Raw genomic sequence first — 16,878 nt, 5'->3', positions numbered from 1 at the left:
TCGTAATCTCATTAAGTATTCAGTGGCTCTGCCAACTAAATATAACTCAGATCTACTTTGGAGAGACAAATGTGATGCTTTGCTATAGAATCTATTTTCAAATGATGTTTTGTTTTTGTATTTGAAAAGAATGATTAGTATTTTTCTAAACTTTATACTTTTATCATTAAAGTTAATTATTGGTGAACATAAAAATCTATGTATGTCTATGTTGGTTTTTACATAAAAGCTACATATTTCAGACTAGAGAGGCATAACCAACAAATACTTTCTTGTGCCTACAGTCAAAATTAAAGGTTTTAAATAGTCTTTTGAATAGATGTATAGAGAGGAGCATAGTTAATGATTTTCTGAATATCATCTCATTTGTGGGCATAAGTCTGCATTCTGTATCAAATAATATAACATACTTTAATATATTTTTAAGCCAGTCTTTTATGTTTAGCTTTATCTAAAGTTGATACATCCCACTTTTTCAGAAATTCTTTCCATTTCAGGTTTTTCCAGCCAAAAACAAAGCACCTCTTTATTGGCCTGTCAGAACTTAAAAGGCAAAGCAGTCTTAAAAAGGGATCCAGATTTGTGTGGACAATTTCAAGTGGCTAATTTAGAGCCCCTCAAATGTGAAAGGATGGGAGGAGGCTTCTATGATCATAGTTAGGCAAGTAAATTTTTAAATTACAACTGTAACTTAAACTGATACAAGAAACCCCATAAAGCTGTATTTACTTGGGTGCTTAAACTCCATGCTGAGATCTCTTTTGAGGTAGTAAAAGGCAGGAATTCTTAAAAGTCTCAAAATGTTTTATTTTTTTAAGATTTCTGGATTTTAAGGGCTTTATAAATATTGGGTGATTATAGCTCAACTCATTCCCTGTATATAATAAGGGAAAGCAGAAACTATGTCAATATCCTACAGTTGCATCTTGCCTTTTTCTTCTAAAATCTGGGGCAAGGAAATAGTATTTTCCATCAGCAGGTGGGCACCATCATCATTTTAAATCAATTTTTAATCTTTCCTTGTCCTTTATACTTGAAATAACTAATATACCTGTGTGCCCGTTGGAAATACTACTTAAAACCCTGTACTGCCTGTGATCTCAGAAATGTATGGTACATTTCCATCTCTCTGAAGAATTCTCCTCATAGTTGCCCAGCTTTGCTTATATATCCCATATTGTCAGGTTGGCACAATCCCAAGACAGCGAACATCACAGAATGAAAATACCCACCCTAAACACTTTTATAACCCTGTGCCCTTTTCAAAGAAAAGCCAGCACTGTAGCAGTAAACCTAAGTACAGGAACTTATGCAATGTGGGAAGTGATGATTTGTGTGGAATAACTAAAAACTTTATCCTTGATTTACTACTTTCAAAATAAACTCCCAGAATATTTTTATAATATTGAAAAAGCATGTAAAGAGACTTTCCCCATATTATTCATCCCTAAAGGTGCTGTATCATTTGCATCAGTCTTGACATAGCATCTGAAGGATTTTGATTGAATAATTTTATTTATATAAGCAGTCCAGTCTCACTATGGTAAAGAAAGATATGATTGGCCATGGCATTATTTTAGTGCAACAACAATTAGTTGCCTATGTGTTGGCATAAATCTTTATGAATTATGTAAGAGCTCTGTAAAGGCAAAGAGAAAGCATGTGTAAGAAGCATGCCAAGTATGATAGAGTATCTCTTAACAGTCTGGATTATATGGCAGGAGCCAGAATTTCTTAAGTATTTTTAGGGGAAGGTTCTATCATTTTCATATGTCATAACAATAACAACACCAAATACATGCTATAAGAGTCTTTGTACTGTTCTTGTAAGAGACTTGGAAATACAATAATCTCAAGGCAGAGAGATGTTAAAAGGGATAGCCATTATTCTTATTTTACCACACACACAAAAAAAAGTCGTGACAAAGAAAGTTACAGATACAGACCGAAACAAGTTATATCAGTAGAGACATAAATCATATCCAGATATTCTCGTTTTGAGGTCATCACACCCCACTAACTTTAATAAAATGCAGGAGTTGTTGATAAGCTCATACTTAAGTTTGTTTTGCTGAATTTGTAAACATAATCACAGGGGGGAAAAAGCCATTTACATCAGTGATTAAAGAAAAAAACTGTGTTTCCTTATGTTGCTTTGAAAATAATAACTTCAATTTAAAATATAGTAAGGGGACACAAGTCAGAAAAGTAATCTTTAGAATTGTATACTTCTGCATTCCAGTCTGCACTGAATTTGCTTGTCAGTTCTTGCAAAAGGTGCTTAGCCCCATCTTATGAAGAAAATATTAGAAATACCTTGTTTCATCATCACAAGACTGCAACCTGGTTGACCAGGATGGTTTCAATCAGGTTGTATCTTGACAACCGAAAATTAGCCTTAGACATAAGTAGAAAATGAATTTACCTTCTTTTGTACAGACCTATAATATAATAAATGCATTCTCGGGAACCAAGAGAGTTTATAAATTTGAGTAGAGATTTGCTTTAGTACCTGTTCTTCTAGTGCTAAATGCAGTATTGGTATATTATGTAATGTTCTTAGATCCTAAGTGCTCTAGAAGGCACTAAATAACTATTGAATATTTATCTGACCTGTATTGATTACTGAAACTACTGAGTTAGTGGCTGAAAATACCTGTATATCACTGCCCAATGTATGTTTTAATTATGCTAAGTGAAATAAGTCAGACAAAGAAAAAAGTAAATACTGTATGATGTCACTTCTATGCAGAATCTAAAATAAACAGCAAACTAGTGAATAAAACAAAAACGCAGACTCACAGATATAGAGAACAGACTAGTGGTTACCAGAGGGAAGGGGGAGGGGAGAGGCAAGATGTGGGTGGGGGCAAAGGTGTTTTTATCGGATCATGGGAAATCATGTGTATGAAGTTTGAAAATTATAAAGCACTATAGATTTAAAGAATAAATCTTATTAAAAAACAATGTCATAATAATGTAAGGAAATACTCATTGTATATTTGATATTATAAACTCATTTAGAATCAAGTTAAAAACATGTACTTTTAATTTGTTTAAATATAGTTTCCAGTATCCATATTTGTGCCCTCAATTTTATAAAAATATTACTTAGTTTGATTTAGCTATGAAAAAAGGTCTTTATCAATCACCACTTGATTTTTATTAGCCAAAGGTAATTTGAAGGCTGCTAAGCCTAAAAATGCAAAGAAATAGAGGAAAACAACAGAATGGGAAAGACTAGAGATCTCTTCCAGAAAATTAGAGATACCAAGGGAACATTTCATGCAAAGATGGGCTTGATAAAGGACAGATATGGTATGGACCTAACAGAAGCAGAAGATATTAAGAGGTGGCAAGAATACACAGAAGAACTGTACAAAAAAGATCTTCACGACCAAGATAATCGCGATGGTATGATCACTCACCTAGAGCCAGACATCTTGGAATGTGAAGTCAAGTGGGCCTTAGAAAGCATCACTACGAACAAAGCTAGTGGAGGTGATGGAATTCCAATTGAGCTATTTCAAATCCTGAAAGATGATGGTGTGAAAGTGCTGCGCTCAATATGCCAGCACATTTGGAAAACTCAGCAGTGGCCACAGGACTGGAAAAGGTCAGTTTTCATTCCAATCCCAAAGAAAGGCAATGCCAAAGAATGCTCAAACTACTGCACAATTGCACTCATCTCACACACTAGTAAAGTAATGCTCAAAAATCTCCAAGCCAGGCTTCAGCAATACATGAACCGTGAACTTCCAGATGTTCAAGCTGGTTTTAGAAAAGACAGAGGAAGCAGAGATCAAATTGCCAACATCTGCTGGATCATGGAAAAAGCAAGAGAGTTCCAGAAAACCAACTATTTCTGCTTTATTGACTATGCCAAAGCCTTTGACTGTGTGGATCACAATAAACTGGAAAATTCTGAAGGAGATGGGAATACCAGAGCACCTGACCTGCCTCTGGAGAAACCTATATGCAGGTCAGGAAGCAACAGTTAGAACTGGACATGGAACAACAGACTGGTTCCAAATAGGAAAAGGAGTACGTCAAGGCTGTATATTGTCACCCTGCTTATTTAACTTCCATGCAGAGTACATCATGAGAAATGCTGGGCTGGAAGAAGCACAAGCTGGAATCAAGATTGCCAGGAGAATTATCAATAACCTCAGATATGCAGATGATACCACCCTTATGGCAGAAAGTGAAGAGGAACTAAAAAGCCTCTTGATGAAAGTGAAAGAGGAGAGCGAAAAAGTTGGCTTAAAGCTCAACATTCAGAAAACGAAGATCATGTCATCAGGTGCCATCACTTCGTGGGAAATAGATGGGGAAACAGTGTCAGACTTTATTTTTGGGGGCTCCAAAATCACTGTAGATGGTGACTGTAACCATGAAATAAAAAGACGCTTACTCCTTGGAAGGAAAGTTATGACCAACCTAGATAGCATATTGAAAAGCAGAGACATTACTTTGCCGACTAAGGTCCGTCTAGTCAAGGCTATGGTTTTTCCAGTAGTCATGTATGGGTGTGAGAGTTGGACTGTGAAGAAAGCTGAGCGCCGAAGAATTGATGCTTTTGAACTGTGGTGTTGGAGAAGACTCCTGAGAGTCCCTTGGACTGCAGGGAGATCCAACCAGTCCGTTCTGAAGGCGATCAGTCCTGGGTGTTCTTTGGAGGGAATGATGCTAAAGCTGAAGCGCCAGTACTTTGGCCACCTCATGCGAAGAGTTGACTCACTGGAAAAGACTCTGATGCTGGGAGGGATTGGGCGCAGGAGGAAAAGAGGACGACAGAGGATGAGATGGTTGGATGGCATCACTGGCTCAATGGACATGAATCTGAGTGAACTCCGGGAGTTGGTGATGGACAGGGAGTCCTGGTGTGCTGCAGTTCATGGGGTCACAAAGAGTCGGACATGACTGAGCAGCTGAACTGAACTGAAGCCTAAAAATTACTGATACAAATAAATAAATAAATAGAGTAGGGCATAAATTAGAAACTTTACATTAACATATATTTGATAAGATTTTTAAGTTTTTTTTTTATTTTAATATCTTTAATTCTTACATGCGTTCCCAAACATGAACCCCCCTCCCACCTCCCTTTACAACTAACATTTGTGTACCTCTTATGAAAGGTAGTAAAAGTTAAAAGTTTCAAAACTATATTAAAATATTCCCAAACTGTATTAATAATTTATTTAAGGACTTTGGAGACCAGATTTTACCAGAAGCATAACATTAATTTTTAATTTAGAGGAGACTGATATGTCAGTAGGGGTAGCATGAATGTTAGGTATTACCTTACCTCTTCGATTATATCTAGATGTCAGGTTTCTGTGCGTTTTTTAAAGAATGATGGGGAGTTGATATAGCCCATTAGGTATGGTATTTGTGATCATTTTGGTTCCATCTCTTGAACTTGTTCATTTTGATAGTGCATTATCTTCCTAAGATTCTGGTTGGTGTTTAAACTTCAGTAACTGAAGGTCATTATTCATATTTTAACTGGACTAAAAAGTTTTTAATGGCAGCATTAACTTTTGAATTATGCTCGAGCTCTTAGACTTTACAGCGTGTTTAGTTTCTTTTCATTTCTTATTAGTATTTTTCAGTACTTAATAGTCTCCTGCTCCCACCTCCAACAAGAACTCTCCTCTCTGTTCAACATCAGAAACATTTTTCTCCTTGGCATGTGCTTTTAGTTCCCCAAGCAGTATAAGCAAATTGGAAAGTTCAGCTGTCATTCTTGGAAGGTCATAGATCACACTAGCAGCCTGAGTAATCCAAGAGGTTTTAAGTATCATAGCATTTAGTTTAAAGTGAAATTTGCTCTGACAGAGCTGGCAGACCAATAGGAAAAAGAAATATTTGTGCTTAGAGAAGTGCATATGTAGAGACCAAGAGCCTAACTGATGGCTGGAAGTGATTTCAGTCTAAAAAAACAAATCATTAAGAGAGTGCATAGGGGTAAAATACACAGTTCATATTTTAAAGAGTCTCAAAATGAACCAGCAACTAAGGTTAGCATTATATAGTAATTAGCTGTGGTGTTCAGTCTTTAACTCACTCGGTACCAGACAGTATGGTCAAACTATCACTGTGAAAACATCGCTACTTAAACTCTCTACTTTAAGCCTACAGCAGTAATTTTTGTACCTTAAAAAAAAACAAAGTATTATGACAGATTATATAAATGTTGAACCAGTAACAGATAAACAATTCTTTAAAAGAGGTGCTAATGACTCAGTTTATTGACCTAGGGGTTACTTAAGCAGCTCAGCAAGTTCCCTTAACATTTGGTAGTGTGAACTGAGGCATTGCTTGATATTATAGAACTGCTAATTTCAAGAAGTCCTGTACTAAATTGAAGAAATTCAAGTTAAAGATTACAAGATGGTGTACTTTCATTAAAAGATTGCTCTAGAAATTTTGAGACCATTATAGGTTTCAGTAAGAATTAACTCCAGCATCACAGTCACATCTGACAACTTCTATGAGGCACCTATTAGAACGCTACAACACTGGTACAGATAAGAGAAAAGAAAATATCTTTTGTCAGCTCCAGCCATTTCTTTCAAGTCATTGTTCTGTTCAAGAAAGCCAGTTTTGAGTCGCAGAAATATAGGACTTATACCTTCTTTCCTTTGATGTACAAAGCAGATTAATAAGAATAAAGTAGAAGGGACTCCAGCAAGATGGTAAACTGACCTGACTTGGGTACCCCTTCCTATATAGATACAGAAAAGGTAGAATATAACCCTACATGACACACACACTAAAGATAACTACCACAAGAATATTGAACTAGGTATAGCTTACATGGTATAGAAAGATAAAACAGAATTCTAAATTCCCTACATAGAGCCTGGAACTTCAAAGAGCTGCCTTTTTCTCTTCAGTTGAAAAGAGGACTAGATGATTTTAATTCACCAGCCCAGAAAAGTAACTAAAACTTGTCTTCTGCCCTCAGACCCTAGATAGGGTCTTAGATGGGGAAGATAGTCACTCATGAGGGAGAGGAATCATACACTTGCTCCATGCAAAAATGTGAGGTCAGAATTTATACATCTAGTTCAGGAAACCCCAAGTCAAGAAATTATCTTTCAAATGGTTTCAGGACAGTCTGAATATGGAACCTCTCAGTAGAAGTATTCCCAAGCTCGACAGCTAGCAGACAGGCAAGAAACAACAAAAAAACCTAAAGTTGAACACGGTAAAAAATTATGAAGCTCATGAAGAAAGAGACTGTCATGAAGAAATGTCGGAAGCAATGGCAAAAGACCTAGGATACCCAAGAACTAGAGTTAATATAAGAATCTAAATGAGATTGTAAGAGTTTTTTAAAAATAAAAAGGGCCAGATAATATAATATGAAAAAAGTACCAACTGTAATATCTCCACATGAAAAATATAATCATTAAACTAGGCTTTGTAGATGGGTTAAATAACATATTAAGATGTATAATAAGTGTAAATTGAATGATATTAGAAGAGTGTCCATGAAATGGAACTTCTTTCCATTTGAAATAAATCAATGACTATTTTACACATGCTTTCTCTATCGTTAGTACAAATTGGTTTTTATCTGTAGCATCTCAGTAGAGTAACTAAATTGAAAGGATTTGTCCCTGAGGTGGTATTTTCCCCTTAGAACTGATAGGTGTCTTTTCCAAAAAAAATTTTTAGTAAGTTCCAAATTTATACATTAAATACAACCTCCCACTCCTACTATCATTTACCCTTAATTTTGAGGAAAATATTACTTAGTTTGATTTCACAAAAAATATAATTTTTTAAGATTCTCTGGCCATTTAATTTTATCAGAATAAAGGAAAAAGTGACAATCATACATATAAAAGATTAAAAGAAAACTAAATGGAAAGTGTCAGCTAAATGATACGTATTGGTGAAACTCATTAAAAGACTGCTTCACTCTACTCATTTTCTCAGTAATACAAAGGCGCAAGCCAAAAGCAAAAAGTAACACCTTTGAGCAACCTAAAAGATCTATCTACTGTATATACACTTATAGAAACAAAGTGTTATTGACAAGTTAAATGATAATTTTAGAAGCTTTCCTGTGACAGTAGTACTTTAACATTATAAAGGCAGTACATTTTTCAGTGTCCAGGACAATCAGCATCTTCTGTTCTTTTCATAGGCCTCATTCACAAAACTTTTTGTAAATGAATGATAAGAGATTCCTATTTAACGCAACTGCTTAGCTAAATTATATCAAATATATAAATTGAAGATATAAATTGTATGAAAAAACAATGGAAACCACATTCTGTCAATGTTAAATATGCTGAGAAGCTTAAATTTGATAAAGCTTGCTTTCACACTTTGTAAAAGTGGTACTCAGTGATAAAGCAAGCTCTCCATCTAGTGGTAGGTCTGTAAATTGCACACACTTAGATTTTGATTAAATAATGCATCATTATTTATAATGCATATAAATGTGGCTCATTTGTATTGTATTCAAAGGTGGCTCAGTGGTAAAGAATCCACTTGCCAATACAGGAGACGCAAGTTTGATCCCTGGGTCTGGAAGATCCCCTAGAGTAGTATTCTTGCCTAAGAATTCCCATGGACAAAGAAGCCTGGCGGGCTACAGTCTATTGGGTCTCAAGAGTTGAACACGGCTTAACGACTCAACAACAACAACAACAACAACAACAAATACAAGTGTTAGGTATAGTTTTATAGGCATTATCTCATTCAATCCACACTTCTCTTGTTGCTCTGTGTATGAATTTCCAGAAAAAAATGTTTCTCTCTGCCAGAATAACCGAACTCTTCCTATTCAATAAAAAGACAAACTGCTTCTACAATCTGATTTCTTCTATTAATAAATGGAGTACTACAGCCTCTTAGTTATTTGATGAAACATATTCCCGTGTTAAAGGGAAAATGTTTCATTCCAGTTAACTATAGCTTCAAACTTTTGGCCATTTTTGAAATTCTTTCTCTTCATTCTCAGTTAACAAATAGTAAAGGTATAGCTTAAAAATCCATTTCAAAAGAGAAAAGATACCTTTTTGTCATGAAATGTAGTGTATCTGATCATAGTTAGTTCTGCCATTGCCTCTACAGACTTGCGGTACCTCACATATAGACAGCCTTAATAGTCTCTTAAATGTTTCCCGTGCTGTTGCTTCTCAACTGCTTGTCACCCCAGTTATCTTTCTAAAACACAGAAGTAAATTGTTTCCCTTCTTAAAAACCACTGACAATTCTCCAGAAGTATTTGATTCTTAGTGTGGCATATGAGGGCTTCACAGGTGGTGCTGGTGGTAAAGAACATGCCTGCCAATACAGAGATTAAGAGATGCAGGTCCAGTCCCTGAGTTGGGAAGGTCCCCTGGAGGAAGGCATGGCAACCCACTCTGGTATTCTTGCTGGGAAAATCCCATGGACAGAGGAACCTGGCGGGCTACAATCCATAGGGTCACAAAGAGTCAGACACAACTGAAGTGACTTAGCATGAACACACGCACGTGGCATATGAAGAACTTTCAAAATCCAGTCTTAAAATTCCCTCTTTCTACGTTTTATCTCCTGCTGCTGCTTCCATTGCAAACCTAAGACTTTAACCATAACAAATCGTTTGCCCTTCAGCCTTTTCTCTTGCTCAGGCTGTCACATTACCAGGAATTCTCTCTTTCCACTTGTGAAATCCTGCTTTTCCTTTAAGATTCATCCATTCGTGCAATCAAATGCTTTTTGAAATCCCATTCCATGTCAGACACAATATTAAATGCTAGTGGGAGAGCAATGGATAAGATAGTTCTTACCATTCATGGTGCTTACATTCTAATAGGAAATAAAGACAAAAACAAATTACTATGTCAGAAAGTGACAGATACATTAAAAGGGGAAGTGTTTTCTATAAAGGCTTTCTAGTTCTTGAGATTCTCCTGTAACAATTTATACAACCTTTAGTATACTCTCACATTATATTAAATATTTGATCCTATTCTCCTCTGTAGTAATTTATAAATGTACTAGGGTAACACAACATATTTTCAGATTTTGTTTCCGTGTTAGTTGCTGCCAATCCATGGTCAGGGACCATGTCTTGTTTATTTTACTGCCTTCCAAGCACCACATCCTTTGTTTTTAATATTGACGCTCAACACTATATTTAGCGTATTATAGAAACTTAGGTACTATTTGAATGGATGGATGTACAAAGGATATAGACATAAACTTCCCATGACAAATCATACTTAAGCTGAAATTATAAATTTATCTGATGATAAATTTACAGTCAACTTAGATAAACATAAACATACTGATTTTGGTTCTATGTTCAGTATACTGGAGTAATTAATAAAAAGAATGACCTGTTCTAGAAGACTATTACTAAATTATTTCATACAGTGTTATAATATCCTGGAGCTGTTTCCTCCAAAAAATGCTAAATCCTTTCACTTGACAATCCCAAAAGAATTCCAGCCTTCAGTATTATCTTATGGATCACAAAGATAGATAATTAATATATCACTTTCCTACTTGTAAATATATTGTCATAAAAGATTTTAGCATAGGGAGAGCAGAATCCCCAAAGACAGACCCAAGCTAAAAACATGAAATTAAACATGGTAGTTTTAAGTTGTCAATTTCATGTGTGTCCATGTGTATATTACACTCAGTTGTAACATACACAGTCAATGTAAGCCATATTGTGGTAATGACACCTTAAAATTTTTGTTCAAGATCAACACAGTTTGGGCCTATATTAGCAAAGAGTCAGAAACAGGATCTCATTTTTATGTTCTATGCTGGTTTCAGACCACGTAAGTACTGCCTTCTTTTCAGCTTATTTTAAGATAAATACTGAAAAAAAAATCAAAATGCTTTAGAAAGCAAATGATTTTAGAGATCATGTCATGAGGATTGATTAAATGAGAGTTTGAAGTAGTCATATTAAAGAATAATTAGACTTCTTGTGTGGTTTGAGGAGGTAATTCTAGGACCAATAGAACCAGATTTCAGCTCACTGTCATAAAGAACTTTCTAAAGTTTGATGTGTCTATAGAAGGGGCGAACTGCCTTGACAGTGTAGTGTGATGGAGGTGTTATGACAAGAACTGTATAGACCCAGTCAAGGGTGTTGTGAATGAAAGGGTAGAATAGATTATTTCTAAGAATATTTGCAAGTCAAAGATACTATGCGTCTATGAAAAGAGAACTTGAGTGTATCCTTTTTCTTCCTGCAGTATCCACTAACATATTCATTTTTTGCTTTGCATTCATTTTGCTGATGTGGAAATTTCAAAGAAGAAAAAACTTGCATTGCTTTTATCTAACATTAATAAAATAATGATAATACTTTTCACTTATGCAGCACTTTTCACCCAAGGATTTCAAAGTGCTTTACAAATACGCACTAATTAAGCCTCACAAACAGCCAGAGGTAGGTGATTTTTCTGTTTCTACAGGAATGCCATCTTCTCTGGCACAGAAGTCTCAGCAGCGCCTCGGAGTGCCTAGGACTCCCCGCTGGCTGCCATCCCCCTTGTCATGTGCTGCATGTGAAGCATCACTTATCATATCTGGATTTCTTTTTTCCCTCCCTCTCTGAATCATCTCGAGTTTAGAATTCTAATGAATGCTGTTGAAAATTTTTTCTGAAGCCTTGTAAATATTACAGGAAATTTAGTCTTTTGCTTGCTGAATACTAATTAGATCTCTAAATGATTGTTTAAAAATAAAACCTAGGTGTGGTTTTAATTTGAACTTTAAATATATGTTTTTACTTAGGAAGAACTTACTATTTTTCTAAGTACCCCAAAATCATTGTTCTTGGGACTTAAAACTTAATAGCAAATGGATTGGAGGGGGCCTTACCTTTCCTAGGTATCTTTCCACAGCAAACAGTAGCCATTCTCTTTAGAATTATATATTTTCAAGAAACAATATTTGCATTTTGGTATTTTTCTAATTGAGAGGTCTAAAATATGGTATCTGGATGTTGAGGGTAAAGGTTAAATGTTGCCACAGAATTAGTCTTGTAAAGAAAATGTGGTCTAGTAGTGGCATATTCTAATCTAAAGGAACACACAGCTTTTTTATATAGGTTAGGAGTATCAGGAAGAGAATACCTATGTACAGAAACACACATGCAAGTGTTGGATTAAATTCCAATATAAACAGCCAAATACACGAACTCTTGTCTGAAGTAGGTTGGTCACATAGGGCACTAGCAGGTACGGCATAGTTTCTCTTGGTTCGCAAGGGCCCTGGTGACGGCATGCAAGTGGCTTAAGTCAAGTCTTAGTGGATTATGAAAAGCCAGTTTTTGCTGTGACACTTCCTTTTATTTTCATGTGTCTATCCCTTTCCAGCAGAATTTATATAATCTATCTGCTTCTATTCAGAAAACTTATATTAGGCTCTCCTGGTTTTGAACCACATTCAGTATTAACAAGGCTACATCTTTAAGCCAAGGGAGAAAATAAAGTGTCCACATGTCCCAAAAGAATATCTGTCTCCAGGTTTTAGCATCCCCAGAAGTCTAACTTCCCCACTATATTAGAACCAAGTAAGTGACTAAAGAATCAAACTATTCTGTTTCAGAGTGAGTTTTATTTAGAAGGTATTAATTGTAGAGATATGATTGATCTTTCATAATACAAAAGGATATAGGACTTAATGTGAGAGTATCACCCAAACTGGTTACAATGTTTCAAATATTCTTTAAACAGCAATTTGATCTGTGATACATGATGGATAATTTCGGAAAAACTCATTTTATGAGTTGATTTCAAATTCTTTTATTTGAAAAATTTTCCCAAATGGTATTTATGGAACTTCAAAAAAATCGGCTTGTATGTTGTCACTGGGTTGAGTGCATAAATAGAAGTTTATCACAGTAAACCTGCAGGCTTGGAAATTCAAACTCTGATGTTCAAGGTTTGGTCTTACTTTCACTGACATGGGGATACATAATTCTTATCGAAAAATGTGACTGACATATTAAACAATATCCATTTGTCAATTTACAATGAAAGTATAACTATCAGATAGATAAACTTAATGTCTTGTTGGCAGGTCATATGACGAAACAGTAATTAGACATTTGCTTATTGATCATAGAAATAAAAAATAGTTTTGCAGTTTGAATTTATAATAACTTCAGACTCAGAACCTTTGTTAAGGCCCCTTCCTCAATGAGGACAAGCCTGAGAAAGTGGTCATGTAGTCCTGATGATGTTATAAGTCACCCCAAGGAGTTGCTTGGGTTGGTTCTACTACAGCGTTGCCTCTGAAGAGCTTATTCTGTGCCAACATGGCTGACAGACTCTCTTCTCAGTATCGTCATCATGTTTTAGATAGAATTGAGGTCATATTGTTCTGTTGTGAAATGTTCTGTTTTGAAGGCACTTTTGCATATATATTCACTGATCAGTCATATGCCTCTTGTTTCCAAGTTCTTGAAAGTAGTCTCACCACAGCTGCTAGACTGATAAAGACAAAATTAAATCGAGTTTTACCTAAGTCTCCTGCTATTTAGCTTCGGAAGAGATGCTTTAAAATGTAAGGAGGGAGTAGCTGAAAGATGAAAAAGGAAAGGAGCTAAAATCCACAGGCTATATAGTCATCCCTTATATAACTGAGAGTTGTTTAGTTACATGAGTATTTGTTAGCCTTAGTGCTTCAAGAGAAAATTTTTCAATGGCCAACTTTTCCTATTTTTAAACTGATACAGAGGTGTCTAGTCATGGACTCCCATTAATTTCTAAAACATCTTTAAAGCTACCTCTAGGGTAATAATTTCCCTTTATCAGAAAATTTAATCTTTTTTTTTCATGGAACCAAAGTGGTAAGGGCATACTTACATTGTGGCGTTTCAAAATAAAATTCAGACTTAAAAATTTCAAACAGCTCTTACAAATAACAGACACGATTTTTGATATAGAAGGAGCCCAAAAGTTTGATCTGTCCAGGATCTTTCATTACAGATTCTAATGTAAACCTTGTATTTCAGAAATCCCATTCCCCTGCAAGGTAGATTCACATAAATTATTAACATATGCCCTTTATTTTTAGTATTTAGTCCTAATCCAACACATGCACACAAATTATTTAAAACCTTAACATTTTAATAGTTACTTCTAAAGTGTTTTAATTTAATCTCCTGTTGTAAGAGGAAGTTACTGCCTATATGAATATATTTTTTAATCATTGAGATTTTGCTGATAAAGGGGAAAGTGTCTTTCCATTTAGCATAATCTCAAACAATCTTAAATCATTTAAATATATATTTATTTTTCAAAGCTTACATTTCTGCATTATAAATAATTTCTTTTGATTGGAAATAAGCTCACTAGCATTCACTGCATGAGCTATGCATGAGCATGTTAGAGCTGCCATATTTGCCTGGCAAAATAAGTCTCTTGTCATTTTGCTAAGTGTTTAATAATTCTCTGACTCTTTAAAAGTGTTTTTTCTTCTAAATTTATTATTAGATAAAAAAATAATTTTTAAGTAATAGTTTATCTGTTTCAATCTACATTTGTAACTTCAATCTACTGTTATAATCAACTTGCTATAACTCAAAACATGCACTATTTAGTCTTTTTTTTTTTTGCATTGAAGAGTCAGAAGAAGAATTTGCATATCAAATCTGGCTAACTTCCAAATTTTTAAAAATTCCTGATCTTCTTTAGTCATAGTCTTGTAGTATGATTTGGCTCTGAGTGAGAGATTACTGCTAAAACTCAATTGCATGTCCTTACTAATAGTGGGTTAGTCCTATGGAATAGAGATCTTATTATAAATAGCAAAACTCTACTAGTTTTAATTTTATCATTTCCTAGCAATGTATTCTACTACTGATAATTGCTAACATGTAAAATCTTTTCATATTCTGGCATATAAGCCATCTGTGAATGTAATTTATTAAAACTTTTCTGATCTTTCTCTTTGCCCTGATGATGCCTGGTGACAGAGATTTTCAACATTTTTAACATGTTATTAGAATTAAATAGTTATTAATAAACATATTTTTATGGCTGTACTAATTTAAAAAAGAAAAAAGTTAATAATAGCCAGCCACGTAAGTTATTTTGCTGCTAGGGAGAATTTCAGAGGTGTAAATCTCCAGGCCTCTTACTTGACCTGCATTGGGATGAAGAATATAACTGACTATTCCTCTTTCTCTTTTTAGCCTTGGAGTGGATGGCTTTGGCCAGTCTGTCGGCATTCTTGGACGCCCTGCCACAGCTTATGGATTGCGCCCTGATGAACCTTACTACTATGGCTGTGGATCTCGATAAAGTCATCCCTCTCCTTGTGTGCTCTCAGTTGAGAAGGCAGCTGTGTGGGTTGGGTTAACCTTGAATCTTGGCCTAATAATGCATGTTGATACTATTTGCAGGTCTGTGTCTCTTTTTAATTTTCCCTGTTGTTAGCTGCAGGTTAACTTGAACCCCTTCTGTCCTATGTTAAGTACAGCTGATGCTTGACCCTGTTCACTCATCAAACCACATCTCGATGCTGAGTAACATTTACCATGAACAAAAGTGAATGCTGAAAAGCACCTAGACTGGAAAACAAACACTGCATTATGTACATTAATTGACTAACTTAATTTCTATTAAAAAGAAGCATAAAGTACAAATGAATTGGCAAAAATCATGTGTTTCTATTTAATGAGTTTCATTAGGAGTTACATGCTTATATAGAGTGCATATAAATTTTATTTTTTTCCTGCCCCTTTTTCCCCCTTGTAAACTCTTGAGTATTTCACGTGACAGTGCTACCTTTAAAATTTATAAAAAGAATATCACCTTTTTAATTTCATGCCATGTGCCTGAAAGGTTGCTTCCCAGAGTTATTAACCGTGATTTTTTGATTAATGGTGGAACATATACCATAATTACATTGTGAGTAGAGTTTCTTCAGCAGTTAATTCAAATTAATTTTGTCTTTCTGATTTTAATATAGAAAACCTAGAACATATATTAGTATACATGAAACTAGGTTAGTACTGGGTTTTTAAATTTTATTATTCATGAAGTCTAAAGTATGGAAAAGCTAATAAGTCTCATTGACAAAAACTAAAGAACAAAATATTTTGCTCACTTAGATACCCATTTCCCCTTTGTTCACTTGTTTTTATGAGATAGATAGAAATAAATAAAATAATGAGTTGTGAAAATAACTCATTCATGTTATAATATGGAAAAACGTACTTGAAAAACAGAGCAAATGAAATAAATACAATATACAGATATTTTCTTGAGCACCTGCTCTGGAAGAAATTATATGAGGCTTTGAAGTGAATTTGTAGATCAAAGACAAGAATTTAAAATCTCGCTGGTCTACGAATCTATTTATTGGACTTGATTCATATTTTAAGCATAAATTAGTGTGAAACCAATCACATATAAACTTAAAATATAGTCAACAGATATTTTCTTACCACTTGCTACATATAAGAAAGTATATGATGCTCCTTAGGGAATAAATGAATCTAAGACATGATTTGTGTCTTTGAACTCACAACATAATTGATATTTATTCACTTTTTGTGTTTATAAAAACATGTATTTATTTGTCTTGGTTTCTATTTTAACTATAGGATAGTAAAACTGGAAAGGGCCTTAGAAACAACCCTATCAAACTCCTTTCAGTTGGAAAAACCATGCCAAGAGAAATTAAAAACATGTATTTATCTGTGACATAACTTGCTTCCAATGCAATAACTTTAATACTAAGTATTGTGCCTTATTATTTGTCGTATGTACAAAGTATAAATACGAATAAGTAATATTATTAGAGAGATAAAGCAAACATCCTATAACTTAACTTCCTTCCTTCATTCTATTATAAACTGATTTAGAAAGAATATTCACAACA

The 16,878-nt window shown here is 34.6% G+C and overlaps 1 protein-coding gene across 1 annotated transcript in view; it reads left to right on the top strand.

Moving 5' to 3' along the window:
* The window catches only part of KIFAP3 (kinesin associated protein 3), a 148,026-nt gene extending 132,375 nt beyond the window's left edge, over window positions 1-15,651 (top strand). The window contains exon 20 of the mRNA XM_069545614.1: window positions 15,185-15,651. Within this exon, the coding sequence (XP_069401715.1) occupies window positions 15,185-15,293 (109 nt within the window). The 3' untranslated portion in view covers window positions 15,294-15,651. The remainder of the gene's footprint in view (window positions 1-15,184) is intronic.
* Window positions 15,652-16,878: the final 1,227 nt, after the last annotated feature.

The sequence above is a fragment of the Ovis canadensis genome, chromosome 12 (assembly GCF_042477335.2).
Source record: "Ovis canadensis isolate MfBH-ARS-UI-01 breed Bighorn chromosome 12, ARS-UI_OviCan_v2, whole genome shotgun sequence".
In the NCBI taxonomy this organism is placed as follows: Eukaryota; Metazoa; Chordata; class Mammalia; order Artiodactyla; family Bovidae; genus Ovis; species Ovis canadensis.
This window is presented reverse-complemented; position numbering and strand designations above follow the sequence as displayed.